Genomic DNA, 16,562 nt, shown 5'->3' with positions numbered 1-16,562 from the left:
GCCTGTTACCGTAATTCTGTTATCCTTTTAAATTTATTTATTACTGGCTGAAAATACCCATTCTTCGCATGGGGCCTGTATTTGGAAGTCAACGCCTGTGGGAGTATCATCATTCATCTCAGCGACTGCAAAAACTATGGATTTGACACTAATATTGGTCATTTTGAATTATTTTTACATGTCTCAGTAACCCCCACCACCCCGCAGGTGACTCCAGCCCGCATTCAGTGGTTGCTGAATTTGAAAGTCATCGCTAATGGAAGTATCACAATTGATCTCAGCGACCGCGAAAAGTATGGATTTGACACTAATATCGGTTATTTTCCACTGCTTTTACATGTCTCGGTAAACGCTCCCCCTCCCGCTGAGATCCTCCCTGGTTCGAATTTTGAAAAAAAAAAAAAGCTTTGTCTTGGTCTGGGGTCTGGACCAAGGTACCCGTGACCAAAATTTGGTAACTCTCGGTCCACTCGTCTGGTCCCCAGGCCGCATACCGACAGACGGACACACAGACAAATAAACTTTTTATTTTGTTTGTATGAGATTTTGAATTTTCTTTAACTTTCAATATAATTTCGTGGGATGTTAAAAGAATCTGTGTATTCTTTTGTTACGACTACATGCAGTTACTCTTCGATTCTAGGAAAATACCAATAGGAACGTAAATTCAATAGTGAACGTAATAAAATCACGTTTTATCATTGTGCTTTCTTTTATTCGTGTCATGTCATTTTATTTAACCTCATAGTTTGTACTTACATATATTTTGGTAGATAAAAATGTATTTTAATATTTTGTTCTCTTTTTTTATTGGTTTAGGTGTTTATTTTCTTCTGAGGACCTGCACAAAATTGTGAACGAGACTATTAGTTTAACGAACACCTTTATTTTAATCAAGAAAAGGAATGAGTTCGAGTCCAGCTGGCTCCTTCCAAAAGAGAAATATCGCATTCCGTCACGAGGCAACCACGCTGTCTTTGTGTTCCAAGAGACTGATATGAAATCATCTGACAATAGCAGTACAAGCAATGTGACGAGTGGAGCTGCTGGAAACACAGTCTCCAATGATACCATCTGGTTTCAGATTCCTCTCACCTTTAAAGGTTTCCGAGATGTTTCAGCTAAAAAATTAAACGAAGGTGATTCGTGGCTGTAGTGATTCAAGTCATCTTTAATGAGGAATTGATTTAAGAACATGTACTTAAAGACAAAATTGACGCATTATCAAATTATTAAAAGGCTAAGTGAAAACAGCAACTCTTTTGATTACGACTGTTTAAAGTGAAGTCTGTAAGTTACATGAATTAAAAAGAGAAGCAGAGTCTATTAGGGACTCATGCATTGTTATAGAGAAGCCATCATGAGATAGTCCCTGAAGTTTCTTTCCACATGCGAAGGGAAAATGCAAGGTTATCAACCACAGTCACTTTGTTTTACACCATTAAAAAAATTGCTATTATAGATGCACTGAAAAAGCCTTGACACGTGAGCAGTAACAACGCCGCTGCGAGCTGTCAGAGAGCTTCTCTTGCTGACTCACCGTGCTCGTGGGTTTTCTCGGGGTTCTCCCGTTTCCTCCCACTTTCTTCATTCCACCATTTAACTCATTTCTCATTATCACCGTCTCCTTTAGCCTAACCGGCATAACCGTGGGACGTTAAACTTAAAGATTTCATTTTTTTTCTCTTGCTGACTCCTCTATAGCATATACAGAAGAATTGTTAAGTCGCCAGTTCTTTCGTAAAGAAATCGATGTTAAAAAAAAAAAAAAAGAATGTCTACGTAAACAACCAGTTTAACAAGAGATCTCATTTCGATTTTAAACCCTTACACCAAAAGGGCAAAATGTGTTTGTACATTGATTAGATCTTTATGTGAGTTAGTTAGGGCCATATGTTGTCAATCCTGTAGTGGTTTACTAGACGAGCCGTACGTGGGTGATACCGCAACTTTTCCGTTGACTGTGCTCATAGCTTTGGAAGTGATCCCTTGAAAGATGGATGACTTTCGGCAACTGTAAAGATTATATCTGCATACAGAAAACGCAAGAAATTTTAACGACATTGTTAAGTACAAAAATATAGCAGAAGGAAGAGAAACGCTGCAGATTAAGAATGTAGGGTCTTTCTTTTTAATTTGCAGGGAAAGTTTGTTTACTTAGATAGGAGAATAAAGAAGTTAGTTGTGTAGGCGACAAACATGTCAGGGTGCAAATTTACAATTGGGATCCCGCTAAAAATTCACTACATGTACCATTCCTATTTCGGAAATTAGATTTTCAGCATCGTCAAGAACCGCATTTTATAGGCGACGTTGTATTTATTGGTGGAGATTAACTTTAGGAGGGTGTGTGTTACAGCAATAAAATAAATAGGCTTACAGCGCTTTTGTGGCAAAATTCGATCCAAATCGACTTAAAATATTTGCCCATTTTTTACTAGCGTGTTATCAAATAATTGTGTACATATTTATAATATGCGTGCAAACATACGTCATGCACTATATGCATTATAATATAAAACAAGTTCTGAAGCCACGCACTAAACTTTGATAGCTACAAGCTATCTTTGCGATTCCGAGAAGAGTTAAGCTGGAGTCCCGCCAGAACAGTAAACCGGGTTGGCTGAAATCATTTTGGAAGGCTCACTTAAGTTCATCTTATATTCGTGCGTATATACATACATACATACGTACATATGAATGAACGCCTGAAAGTTTTAGAGTATTTGGAGATGGTCGCATTTTCCCCTCTGGTCATCCCGTAGGCACGGGTCTCGGTCCCGCGCAGCGCGTTAACAACGGAAAGTATATGTGTAGACGAAAACAACTACGAAAAATACACACCAGTCTATGCTAGGTAGTCACTACAAGCTAACTTCGCATAACATTTGCTCAGATACAGTTATTACCTACGTAAGTAAACTATGAACATAAAAACAGTCTTAAAAATTTTGATTCATTACTGTGCAGTTGTAATGTAAAGCTAGAATGCAAGTATCACCTAACAGAGATCGCTGGTATATCTTGCACTTGTCTTCTGTACACGCATCCTTTTGTGGACATAATCCCGTATAATTGCTTAAAGTTCGTCGTGCTCTGAAGCGAAATAAATGCGTAGTTATCTAGTATTTGACACCCAGTACAATTTCACGCATGTTTTTGCTTTTATTCCTTGTATGCCGTAAGTTTGCAGGCATATTATAAATTTGTACGCAGTTAATGAGCAGGTGTGAACAAAATGAGAGAGTAGAAGACATTAGGAAATAATCAGTGAACTAACTTTATTTATTTATTATATTTTCTGGTGGTATACTCATGTTCAAAATTATTGTCGCATGTGTATAAATATGTTTTTGAATTCGCCCGGTATTTCTTATAATGTTAGTATGTGTATAATCTGCAAAGACATGTATGTGGCAAATTTCATGTCAAAAGAGCAGTAAATAAGAATAAAACGAAAATAAAACTTTTTTTTTTATATTTAGCAACATTTAGTTTTCCTCGTTCTAATTTTCGTATTTATAATTCTTTTCCTATGAAATTTACCACAAATATACATTTCCCGATTATACACATAATATCAGTATTAAAAGTACCCTGCAAAATCATTATCAAATTATATTCTTACAAGAAGACAGTTATAGATATGCGACAATCATTTTGGACATGAGTGTACCTTTGAACTGTGCCAAGTGAGATAGTGGGTATGCGCCAGCAGGAAAAAGAGTCTAAAAAGGCATTAGGACGTTCACCATGGAATGCGAGTTTACTGTTATATCAATTTGATCCCGTGATTCTTAATCTACACAAACCACTACTATCGAGAACCGAAAAGCACTCAAATATTTTATTTCAGGGAGAATTCATAGTCAACTCCTTGATTTTGTATTCAATACCTGCACTAGCGGAAATAAAAATCTTGCAATCATCCTTCAAGAATATGTGCCTATTTTTAAATTGCTTGTCACAAAAAAATATCATTCGATTATCAGTCACCTTGCTCAACAAACTCGATAAATTCGTTAACACACATATGGTTGGTTTGCATCAAGCACATCCACTTTCTGTAGCAACACGAACTGCTGGGGGCTTCCAAGGACTGCATCGTAGCACCCACAACCAACCCTTGAGTTACGGGGAGGTTGAGGGCTTATTTAGCCCATGAGAAAGATTTATGCGATACAAGTTCTCAATTGCCCACAAGTAACCCGCAGAATGACTATGCATATTGCCCTAAGATTTACAGACGGAACCAACAGAGTTGGTGTTTTCACTTATCTTTATAATAATTTGATGTAAGAATAAGTTATTTTAAGAAATTTACTTAAATATATTTTTGTAGAATTTTGTATTCATAGATAAATACTACAAAGCACTATCCTTTTATTTGACACTCAGATTAAAACTTATGTTGGTAATAATGCGTTTTAGTTGTACATTCTTGACTAAAAACACTTCCACTCCTTTTAAGTTTTATATTCACGTCGTATAGAATGAATTATTTACTGCATGGACATTTACTGAAAGTTGAGTATAGACAAAAAATAATAATAATAATATATACAGTCATACGTATGACTGTGAATAGAGAATTTTACCAAGGTTTTTAAAGCAAGATTGTAGATCCACTTTCAGACACAAATTCCGGTCAGAAATTTTCCTGTTAATGTCTTCTGAAAGCCATTGCTTCGATTATATAACCCAATATTTTGTATATATATCATTGTATTAAGTTTGCGATCAACTATCTTGAGTATTAATAAGTCATCAGAAAGAACATTTTCTTTTTACCTTAGCTAAATTTTTGACTGGAAGAAACTGATGTAGACAGCAGTGAACATGAATTTCGGTATTGTTTATCGGACAACTGTTTAAAACTCTATCAAATAGTTTAGTACCTCAAAATACCTAACATCCTTTCATGGCAGGGTTTCTACAGACCTGGGAAGTCAGGAAACATACGAGTAGTAAAGAAAAGTTATCAAATATATATTATGCACTTTACGAATAAAGAAACTGAAAATAGATCACAGCAGGCTGCTAGTAGATAGAAAACGTATATTTAAAAGATAATAATATTTTTATAATATTAGATAAATCGATATGGGCTGGTTAGTAGCTCAATTAGTATAGTGTTTGACTGCCAGTCCAGCGATCCGTGTTCAATGCCCGGTGAGTGTAGGAGTTTTTCACTTAGGCCGTAAGTCCCGTACTTGGCTCCATACAATTAAGCATCGAAAACAAAGTACAAATATTGCGAAAGAAAATTGAGTCTAAGTAAGTTTTCAAGTGTATATCAGTTTCGTAAAGAAATGAGCACATTACGTGGAATTAGGCATTGACATTAAATAGTACAAGAACTTTAAAAAGGGAAGAAAGAAAAAAGAGAGAGAACAAGACGTAGCATTTAAAATTTTATGTATTATTAATTTCGTAACTAGTTTATGTCAGTCGAGTTGTTATGTAATTGAACATTCAATTATAATTGTCTGTAATCACTATACGTGGACTACGTATACTATTATAGTCAGTGGTGCTATTCTAATTTTTTAACAACCGGTTCTCTCTCTCTCTCTTTCTCTCTCTCTCTCTCTCTCTCTCTCTCTCTCTATATATATATATATATATATATATATATATATATATATTGAGAGAAAGATAGTAGATGGATATAACTCTCTATTTTTTACTGAATACCACAAATAACAAGTAGAGACCTACACAGCATCTGAATACAAGGTGGTGTGACGAAATTAGGTAGCACTGCCAATATCTTGGAAAGAACTTATCCAAGATAGATACTTGTCAAGAAGTATTGAAAAGATCTTAATTCAGGAATGGATCAACAATTCTTGATAATATTTATATGCTTTTCAAATATAAATAACTCTCACCACTACAGTCATGTGATCCTAGTTCTCATTCTTGATATCTAAGCATTTGAGATTAAAAAAATAAAGCTTATACCTTGTTCTGAGAGATCATGTATTTAACCTTGTAACTGTAAGGATTTCTAGAAACAAAAATACTTAAACTAAAATTTACTGATCGTGAGTATAACAGGGTAAAATTTACCGTCATGTCTTGGTATAACAAACGGTTCTGCGAACTCGAAATATTTTAACAACCGGTTCTAGGGAACCGGTGTGAACCGGCTGAATAGCACCACTGATTATAGTCCACGAAGCAGGTGGAACTAATAATAATTAACTAACTAACTCTGGCCTATGGAACCCAGAGGTTCAATGTCGCTTTCACAGAAGCTCTCCATTGGCTCCCGTCCTCTGCCAACTGGATCCATTTTCTATTTTGTATTCCTATTTCTGCGAGATCCATCTATTGTCCTCCCATGTGCGCCTAGGTTTGACTAATGAACGTTTTCCGATTGGGTTTCCAGTCAAAGCTTCGAAAGCGTTCTTACTTTCTTCTATTCTGGCCACATGACCTACCCATTTGAGCCTCCCAGACTTGACGACCCTAACAATGTTGTTAAACCGTATAAATTATGCAGTTCCTCGTTGTGAAGTTACCGCCATTCTCCATTCCCGTTCCTTTTGGGTCCAATTATTCCTCTCAGGATTTTATTCTCAAATACTTTCTGTCTGTATTCTTCGCTCAGAGTAATAGAAATAATATAAATTAAAACATGAATATTAAAATATGATATAAAATTTGTAAGAAAGTTTATATATATATATATATATATATATATATATATATATATATATAAAGGGCGGTGCGGAGCCGACTGACACCTTTCAAAGTCGAATATTGCGCACGCACATGGCTTGGAGTGCGTTCTGGCTCGGGGATGGAATTAGATAGGATGCCATTTTATAAGAACACTGCAACAGTTACAATGGACCTTTAGCGTAATGTCAGGTAACAATGAAATGTATGAACAGTCGCTAAACTTTACTGGTAAGTACGAACACAGAAAACACATTGTTCAACGCTCCAGCGATGTCCATGGTAACCAACGATGTTATAAAATAGAGGATTTGCCCATATTTATTTTCATCCTATTACCTCAATGAAGCCAAAAAATAACTGAGCATCGGCACGTCTGATTGGCTACTGTCCTTTCCACCATTGTCTGATTGGATACTTTCGTTTCTGCCATGAATGTTGGCTCGAAACAATGCGATCTTATTGGGCGGGGCGGGCAGAATGGGAGTGACGAAACTGTTCAAGATTTTGTTGTATACGTAGATCCTCTATTTTATAACATCCTTGATGGTAACTATGGTATTCCTATGAAATGACATCCTGTTTTCTTCCAATCTCCCACCCGCAACCCGCTCTAAGCTATCGTGCCTGCGCAATATTCAACTTTGAAATGGGCTCCCTGTTACCCTGTACGAACTGAGGTAACACAGGGTGTCTATCGATTACGAAATTTAACTTTTGGATCACGATTTTTTTTTATCTGTAACTGTAATATAAATAGAGACTGGAAAATTCTGTGGTATAAAACGTCAAAATTCACTGCCAAAAATATCTATGGTCGGTTTTAGACGCTACCAAATTGCAAGCATAGCACGCTTCTACTGCATGCATGAAAATTCGGCCTAACTCACACCCAAATTCACTCTTGAGATTGTCCTTTAACTGGCATCATTAAGCAGTTTCGATGTAAACTCATCGCATCGCTTCAGGGAACAGCCTTCGAAAGTAGAGATAAGGTAAAGATGAATGCTAAAGAATATAGGTATTGTTATTAGTTTAATATTACGAAATTTTATGGTTTAGTAAAGAAAAGGTCATGAAAACGCCACAAAATTTTATTTGGGAATTCTAGTAGACACCCTGTAACAGGACATTCTGTACTCTATTGCGACTGACCATTGCGACGTAGCATTCTTTCCTCTTTCGATTCCCACCTCGCAACCAATATAAGTTATTACGACTGCGGAATATTCAACTTTGAAATGTGTCATTCGGCTCGGCACAACCCTGTGTATATATTGAAGTCTAGAAAATTAAACTAAGATATCTGTAGAAACCTTGTATGGTGATTTCAGAGCAAATTGATTTGCATTTTCTTCTAATCTTAGGAACAAAATTCGCTAAATTAAAGATTATTTGAAAGCTTTTTATTTTAACTGTCTGTTTCTAACTGCTGTTTGAAGTGATTGAAAGCACAAAATTTCAGCTCCATAATTGTAGAAACTTCTTGCAGGTTTTGAACGGTGTTTCTTCGCCATTTTAAAAACCCATTGATTGATATGAGGAAGTATTTTTTATTTCTTCTTCTTCAGATCTATTAAATGCCATTTACTTCATAAAAATTAATTGAAGTAATATTAAAAGTATATATGATGCAAGTTCATTTTGAGAAATCAAGGCACATTTAACTAGACTTAAAGAAGAAATCAGTAAAACCACATGATTGAAATTTCACTTTATTTCAAAGAGAAGAGAAAAGTCATTTCCCACAGAAATCAATGGACAAGAAAATAAAGGTGATGTAGGTAGCCAACTGTGTGTATGTGTGTGTGTGTGAGAGAGAGAGAGAGAGAGGCAGAGGATAAGAAAAGAAATTTTACAAAAATACAGCATATAATAAGTAAATAGTTATCCTTGCTGATTAGAGCTATGAAAAATTACCCAGCTCTCAGCTTTTTAAAAATAAAATTAATATTCACATCCTGTATTTAAAAAAAAATAGTGTAATATATGGTAGAGAAGTGGTATACACGTTTTCTTTTCTCTCAACCTTTATTATAAAAAGTTCTATACAAATTCATCACTACAAATAAGTAGATATCTTTAGTAATAATCCTTTCGTTATGGATTTGGGCCTCCTGCTCAGAGTATCGCGGAGACGGAAAGAAACCTCTTATTTGTAGGAGCGCAGAGGTGTGTTAAGTGTGTCCTGCCCAGTGCAGCGCGGAAACAGAAAGGAATCTCTTGCCCGTAGCAGCGGAGAAGTGGAAGTATACGAATGTAAGAAAATTTCAAAATTTGTCATGGCTATGCAAATTAGAGTTACATGAACTCCCGCCGGAAATCGAACCCCGGTCTCCCATGCAGAAGACGCTTACGCTAACTATATAGCCATGAGAGAGCTCCAAGGGGAATCGAACCCAATATGGGTTGTCTCAATATCAGAAGCCTAATGCCTCAGATCGCTCGCTTACACCGCATCAGCAGCCATCCGTCCACGCTTTGTCGTTTATACAAACTGCAATATACAGAAAATGTATTACAGTTCTTCCAATACAAGAGATCAGCAATTCTATCTTTAAAAATATTATTTGTAGCATGCAACTCCTTACAAGTGCAGTATGATATAAAGGAAACCAAGAAAGTCGCTTTTTCACCCACTACCTTCGAACATCGATATGTCACCTAAGACGTACCTGGAAGATCAAATATAGTCCCTATCAGCATTGATGACCTTCTGCCAATGTTCTGGAAAGCCATGGATTCCATCGCGGTAGAACTTGATGGGCCGTGAAGCAAGAAGGTTCAAGTGCATTTTGCACCTCTACTAGGGATTTAAACTGGCATCCTCTAAGGTGATTGTCCAAGAAATGGAACAGGTGATAATCGGACGGTGCGATGTCCGAGAAGTATGGCGGATGCAATAGTTTGATAGAATGGCGTAGAATGGTGTCCCGGGTCATCCTATCCACGTGAGGCTTAGCGTTGTCCTGTAACAGGAGGACCCAGTTGCGATTCAGAACTGCTGGTTCCAGCGTTTTGAGTTTTCTTGAACATGGCTCAACTGCTGACAGTATATAGTTGCATTGACGCTCTGACTAGCTGGTAGCAGTTCCCGATGTACGATTCCGCGAGCAGTCCATCAATCACACAGGAAGACCTTCTAGTACAGTGCTGTTTTCGGCTGTTTTGGAACCGGTTCATGGGATGATAACCAATGATGACGGCACCCTGGAGCTTCGTACAGAACCCACTTTTTATCACATGTCAACACTTTGTCCATAAATGGCTCCTTCCTCAGACGAGACAGCAAAGAAATACAGGTGTCTGCTTGCGTTGCCTTCTGGCCCGAAGTCAAATCATGGGGACCCACGACCAAACTTGTAGTGGTTCCAAGTTGATGTAGGTGCTGCCGAATGGTTTCTCCAGTCACACTGAATTGTAGTCCCAGTTCCTCACATGTCTGACCACTGTTCGCCTCAATTGCTGCCTGAAGATCATTTGGTATCTGTGTTGGTCTTCCGGCATGTGGTGCGTCTTCGAGTGTTTCGTCAACGTCCTTAAACTTGTTAAACCACTGCTGCACTGTCCGCTAGTTACAAAACCCTCACCAAAGGCCTGCCAAATTCTTCCGCCCGCTGGAGTGGCGTTTGAGCCCAATTTGAACTTGTACAGCATACACACCCTTATAACGCTCTGTGGAGGTCCCATGTTCACTCTGTCCTTACGTAAGTTCACGGTGTAACTGAACTGCTACAACCAGGTAGTATGTTGGATACACCCACAACAACAAAAGATCTCCGCCTTATCTCCATTCGCATTCAACTCACGGTGTGAGGCAGAGATGTTCACCCTCGCCCACAATGACTCGAGGGGGAGGAGAAATTCCCAACACGAGAGCGAGCGAGGATGATGGACACACCCTTCGCGAGGGAGAGGGCCAAATGTCACTGAGGGCAAGAGTGCGCGACGGCGAGGACAAGTTTCGACTGATGGCGAGGGTGCGCGGGAAGAAATTCCCAACACAAGCTCGATGTACAACTCCCATCGCGAGGGCGAGGACAACCCCCTTCGCGAAGGCGAAGGTGAACGAGGGCGAGGACCAACCGTCACTGCGAGGGCGAAGGTCAACTTCCACTGCGATGGCGAGGGTGCGCGAGGGCGAGGAACAATTTCCTTCGCGAGAACGAGGGCACGCGAGGGAGAACAAGCTTCCTTAACAATTATTTTGAATTTGCTGTTTCACCATTTTTGGAGGAATATAATATTTAAAATAACGTCTGCCATGTCTCCTAGATGAAAAGTTGATGTCATAGCAAGATTATAGATTGGTCATATTCTTCCTTTCATTTAATTGCAGTAGACAATTTCTCTTGTGTACTTCTACAGAATTATTGAAAATAATGCAAATGAATATAATATTTGCAATTTTCTCACGAAAGTTTCCGGATAGAAATAGCGCTACGTTTAGATGCGAGTGTGCCTCATTGTTGCGCTGCCTGATCTAGAGACTTTTTACACTGTCATGTTTAAAGAGTACTGGTAGACAGACAGTCACTCGCGTCATTCAGCAGTAAATGACATAATTTTAAGAGCGCTGCAAAACAATCAATGAGAGAACCAATAGAATGCAGTACAACAAATGGAAAAAGACTTGATGGAATAATTTTTGTTCATAGATGGCCATTTTGCACTGGGCTCGACCTCACTTCTCTCAACTGGGCTCGCGCTCACTCGGGCTCGGGCTCATTTCTTTCAACTGGGCTCACCCTCGGGCTCAGTTCGGCTCGCGCTTAATTATTAAATGAATAGTTTATATTGTTTCAAGAAACAAGCAATATGTTCTGAAGTTGATTAAGCAGTAGTTTGTTTCTTTACGTTAAAAACTTCTGTTATAAAGATAGATATTAAGTGACATGATACGTCCATGAACACCCGGATGGTATAGCATCATTGCGTCCCACCCAAAACCAAGTTTTATATCCTCAAAGGCACACACACACACACACGTATATATATATATATATAGTACGTCCTGAAGAAACTAAGGAAGATAGAAACATGAAATCTTTCGTATTCTTCAAGGGGCATGAAACACAACATTATGCTGATATGGAGAACCCCCATGAGGTGCGCTAAAGAGGGTTACAGGGGTAACCATAAAATTTTAAAAAGCAACCCCCATTGTGTGGTACCTCGTTTGAAAGCTAATGACATATAGAAACCAGTTCTGGAAACTGCTTGTCGCTATCGCGTCTCTATCCATCATGGCGGCCGTCCGTAAGTAGGGTCGAAGTACTCGTAGTTACCCTTCGTAACCCCTTAGGCCCCCTTCATGGGGAATTTTCCTTATCAGCATAATGTTGTCTTTTATGTCCCTTCAAGGTTACAAAATGTTTCATGCTTCTATCTGCCTTGGTTTCTTCAGCAGACGGGCCTTATAGACCATGAGCCAGATACTGAAATCATCTCCCCCTATGTGGATTTTTGGAGACCATATTTTTTAGTTAAAGTAATGTCTAAATAAACGAAATCGGCCGGTCTGCAAACAAAATATTGGTGGAGTGAATAATTGGAGGCATTTTTCAAAATGCGATCAAGGAAATTACAGGGATTTTACGAAAATTGTAGACCCTCACATTGCTAGTCCTAGTGATCCCTCTAATTGTGGCAGGAACATGAATGATACCTCGTTGGAAACCTTATGAGACACATATTCCAACTAAGTAACTTTTGTGCCCAACATACCTAATCTATAGAAGAACGAAACCAAGAATTCAAAAAAAAAAGTATTTTTTAAATCGCAGGCAGTTGCAACAATTACAACCTTTGTACACAAACAAAATTTTCGTAATGTATAATCTATCCATTCGTGTATAATGTATAAAAACAGGATAATAGGTGTAATACACATGGAAAAATACATCGGTAAATTAATACCATTGTAAACCTCTATATTATAAGGGTAATGAATGGGACCACGTTGACGGCTTGGGACACTTTTCTAATAGCGACAAGGAGATAAACCATACCTCCTTGGACAGCTTATGGGACTCAGATTCCAATGAAGCAACTTTTGTGCACAACAGCTCAATCCGTAGGAGATGATCAAGAATTTGAAAAAGATTTAATATCAATTGTAGCAGCTGGCATCAGACAAAATGTCCCCAATACATACCGTACATATTAGTGTACACTACATTAAAGAAAACAGAACAATTGATGTTATGTGACTATGGAGTGGTAGGAAAAATCTGGAGGTATATAAGGCATTGGAAGGGAAAAATTTTTCACGTTGAAGCGATTTTGATTAAGATTTTTAAAATCTTGTTTGCAGGCAGTTACATATTATCTATATGTTTTATCAATGGCAAGAGCTCACAAATTTTAACTCTAAAGCATTTTGCCAAACAACAGAAACTGATTCTCAAAATATGTTGAATACATAATAATAGACAATTCAACTGCTGAATATAAAAATACAGTCAATGATTTGCATAAAACACTGCATCACTATAACCAACGAACTCAGGAGTCTCGTCTTCATCAGAAGTCTTTGATTCATCCAGCAACACTTCTACAAGTTCTTGTGGCATTAGGTAACCCTCAGTCCATTGAATGTCCATCTGGTCATTCACAACATTCCATCCATAGCCAGAAGGTGATGGGATATTGAAAACTGCTTGTTTGCACAATACTATAAGAAAGCTTGATAATTGGCCCTTTTTGCATGCACTCTTAGAGAATTCCTACAAGGAGGCAGGAGCCATGTATCTATTCCACTGTAAGTTCATAGTAATGTTCCAGGTTTGGGACTGAATCTCCGTAGAATTTTTTTCATAGCAAGGACTATTTATGTCTCCTGTAGCCGATCCACAATATATAATACACGTAAATTGCTTCAATTGTTCAAATGAGTCACTGCAAGGAACTCTTCTTCCAAGAGAGAGGAATGTAGTCTGATGGTGCATGAGGGTCTTCAGTGGTGTTTTCTTACCTTTCCTTACAAAGGCACTAGTGGTGTCGCAACCCGTGTAAGCATAAAGTGCTGGCAGTGCAGAATACATCTCCCTTCCAACTTCATTAATGACAAAATGCACATTAATGAGACGCCTCTTATTGCCAGTACCTGTATCAAATAGGTCTGCTCTATATGCTGTGCAAAGTTTAGGAGAAGAAGAAATACATCAGTTTCTGGAGATCTAACTATTATTTTACTGTCACGAGGAGAACTTTTAGAAACATCAAACAATGTAGAATCATTCTTGTATCTGCTTCCTCTTGGATTGACTGAAGCTCTTTAATTTCCACTGCACTTGTTTCTTGACCACCAGGAGAACTGAGACAGATACATTTACACTCACAAACAAAATACATCCTTCTTCTTTGTAACTTTCTTGAATACTTGGCTTTCTTCCACTCATTTAACAGAAACAGTGTCAAGCTCTGTTTATTGTAATCACATCATCGACATTTTTTTTTTCTAATTTCTGGGAACCTTTGTCAGCTCTCCCTTTATTACATGACCTGTAGTTGGGCCTCTTCTTGCTCTTTCTAAGTTTTAATTGATAATAACCTGGATGTGCCTGTCATAAAATCAACTCGAGATACTTGGGGAAGTTGTTCAAATATAATCTCTGCTAACTCTCCAAATGTATTTGGCATAGAAGTTTGAGTTTGGTAAAGAACATTAACGTCTATGATGCAAATGACACCATCTTCGTTTGGTCTGTTTGCAAGGTGACAATCTTTTTCTAGCATATGCATAAGTTGGGATTTATCTGTCTTCACAGAAGTCCATCACTGGTTGCCAAAACCCATGGTACTGGACCCAGAGGGTATTTCAGAACTCATTCCACGCTAATATCATGCTTCAAAGCAAGAAGAAAAAGCTGCCCAAAAACATTTCGTTCTGCTCCTTTAATTTTATTAGCTGGCCTAGGTACCTTGGAAACTTCAGCAAAGTTTGCAAATATGTTGAGTTCTTATTTAGTAATAGGTGCATTAAAAGCTCTTTGATTTGTCAATGATTCTGTCCTTAATAAGTGTGATATGTGCGTATTTTCCTACTTTATGCGCTAATAGATCTTGCTCAATTGCTTTGGTTGCTGGAGCACCTGATGATATGCTGTATAAATATCCTTATTCCCAACATTGAAGGGATTCAGAAAGTTACTTATTGCTTCAATGACTTTGCACATGTCCTCTTCACTGTGCGTAATTTCTGCTGGTCTGACTTTTTTGTGTGTGGAATTTTCTGAAGTGTCAATACCAGCCATTTCCAAAGTTGCTTGAAGATAACTTCCTCTATCGTGCCTGGTCGTACACCATCTGTAGTATGCAGCATGATTGCTGCTAAAACCAATTATACCACCATGTGATTTTGCATGTTGATTTAATGTTTGTTCTGTAGTTATATCCATAGTATTTCTAGGTGAAGGAACACTAGATCGTTGACGCTGAAGCCTACCTAAGATGATGTTCTGCTCCTGGATGAGACTGCTGTAAATTCAACATGTCTAGAGAATACACAGTGACATATTTTGAATAGTTTTGGTAGTCACAACTGAAGAAAAGTGCACACATCTTCTCCAGGGAAGACAAATGAAGGTCAAAATTGTTTTCCTTTCTTGCTCTGTGAAACTGGAGAAGGATCCAAGCATAGTCCATATACTGCATTTACATTTGTACAGTTTTCCCAAGTTCTCCCTTATCCTTGAACTTTGAATACATGACAAACTTTTTCCTGCAGGCGTTATTTGCAAGAATCTCAGAAAGATTTTCACAGGATGGGTACCGGTAATTAGCAAGTTTCAGTAAAAGTACATTTACATCTTCTTTCATTGAATTTGCAGCCTCATATTTCCCCAAAAGCAGCCTTTCCAGGGCTTCAAGGACAACTTTGTGGACACGGAGAGCTCAGTTGTAGTGTTTTCCTGACATCACTTTTTCAGGAAAATAAATTAGCTGGTACAAATTCCTGATTCTATTAGAATATTTTCAAAGCCACTACCCTCACGTATTTTCCCAAGGCACCAATGAAAGCGCATGAAGTGAGAAATGTGCCCAGCTTGACTAAGATATCACTGAATTTTTGTGGTTGTTGCCATACAAGTGCATATGCTTTCTTTACAACCCTGCTCCGCCAAGTGAACTTTGTGGTGGACAAACACCGTGTGCGTGGGTTTTCTCGGGGTTCTCCCGTTTCCTCCCACTTTCTTCATTCCACCATTTCATTCATTTCTCATAATCACCGTCTCCTTTAGCCTAACCGGCATAACCGTGGGACGTAAAACTCAAAGATTTCATTTCATTTTTTTTCTTTACAACTGCAACGTCAAAGCACACAATGGTATGTTGCTGATTCAGCTAATTTGTAGCTTTCTCAGATAGTTTGAGTATGTGATGCACTGAAGCATTTTCTGTAATGGATTTCATCATTGAGGGCATTTAGTCTATGCGTGACAACTGAACCTCATCCTTTTGTGATCCTCCCGTAAGAGAGACTCAGCCAGCCCACTATGGCTCTGCAGAACAACCAGGCTAGGTCAGATGCTTCTGCTTTGACACAGCTTGGACATTAGATATGTGTTTTGTTACATATAGTTACATGAGGCTCTGTTCTTTCTTTCAGAAAACAAGGTTTGATACCAAGCTGAAAACTAGTAACCGATCTTTCCTTACTTTTGACATTGGAGGAGTTGTCTCCAGGTTCGTAACGAATCCAAATATGTAGAAGGGGCCCGGTAGAAGTTAGGGGGGGGGGCAATCCAATCATATTACAGTTCATTTACAAGTCTACCGTGAAAAATTTAGAGGGACCTCCCTCGATACGAACCTGTGTTTGTAGTGATTGTGTAACCATTCTGTCTGTTGATAGTGATTGTGTAACC

General features: G+C 38.2%; 1 protein-coding gene across 1 annotated transcript in view; it reads left to right on the top strand.

Annotated features, from left to right (window-relative positions):
• Positions 1–4,421, top strand: part of LOC145664141 (MAD2L1-binding protein) — a 28,325-nt gene extending 23,904 nt beyond the window's left edge. The window contains exon 4 of the mRNA XM_081730540.1: positions 820–4,421. Coding sequence (XP_081586666.1) covers positions 820–1,156 — 337 coding nt within the window. The 3' untranslated portion in view covers positions 1,157–4,421. The remainder of the gene's footprint in view (positions 1–819) is intronic.
• The last annotated feature ends 12,141 nt before the right edge of the window (positions 4,422–16,562 follow it).

This window comes from Thermobia domestica, chromosome 11, assembly GCF_964235325.1.
Source record: "Thermobia domestica chromosome 11, izTheDome1.hap1.1, whole genome shotgun sequence".
In the NCBI taxonomy this organism is placed as follows: Eukaryota; Metazoa; Arthropoda; class Insecta; order Zygentoma; family Lepismatidae; genus Thermobia; species Thermobia domestica.
Note: the sequence above shows the minus strand (reverse complement) of the source record. Positions and strands in the feature narration are given on the sequence as shown.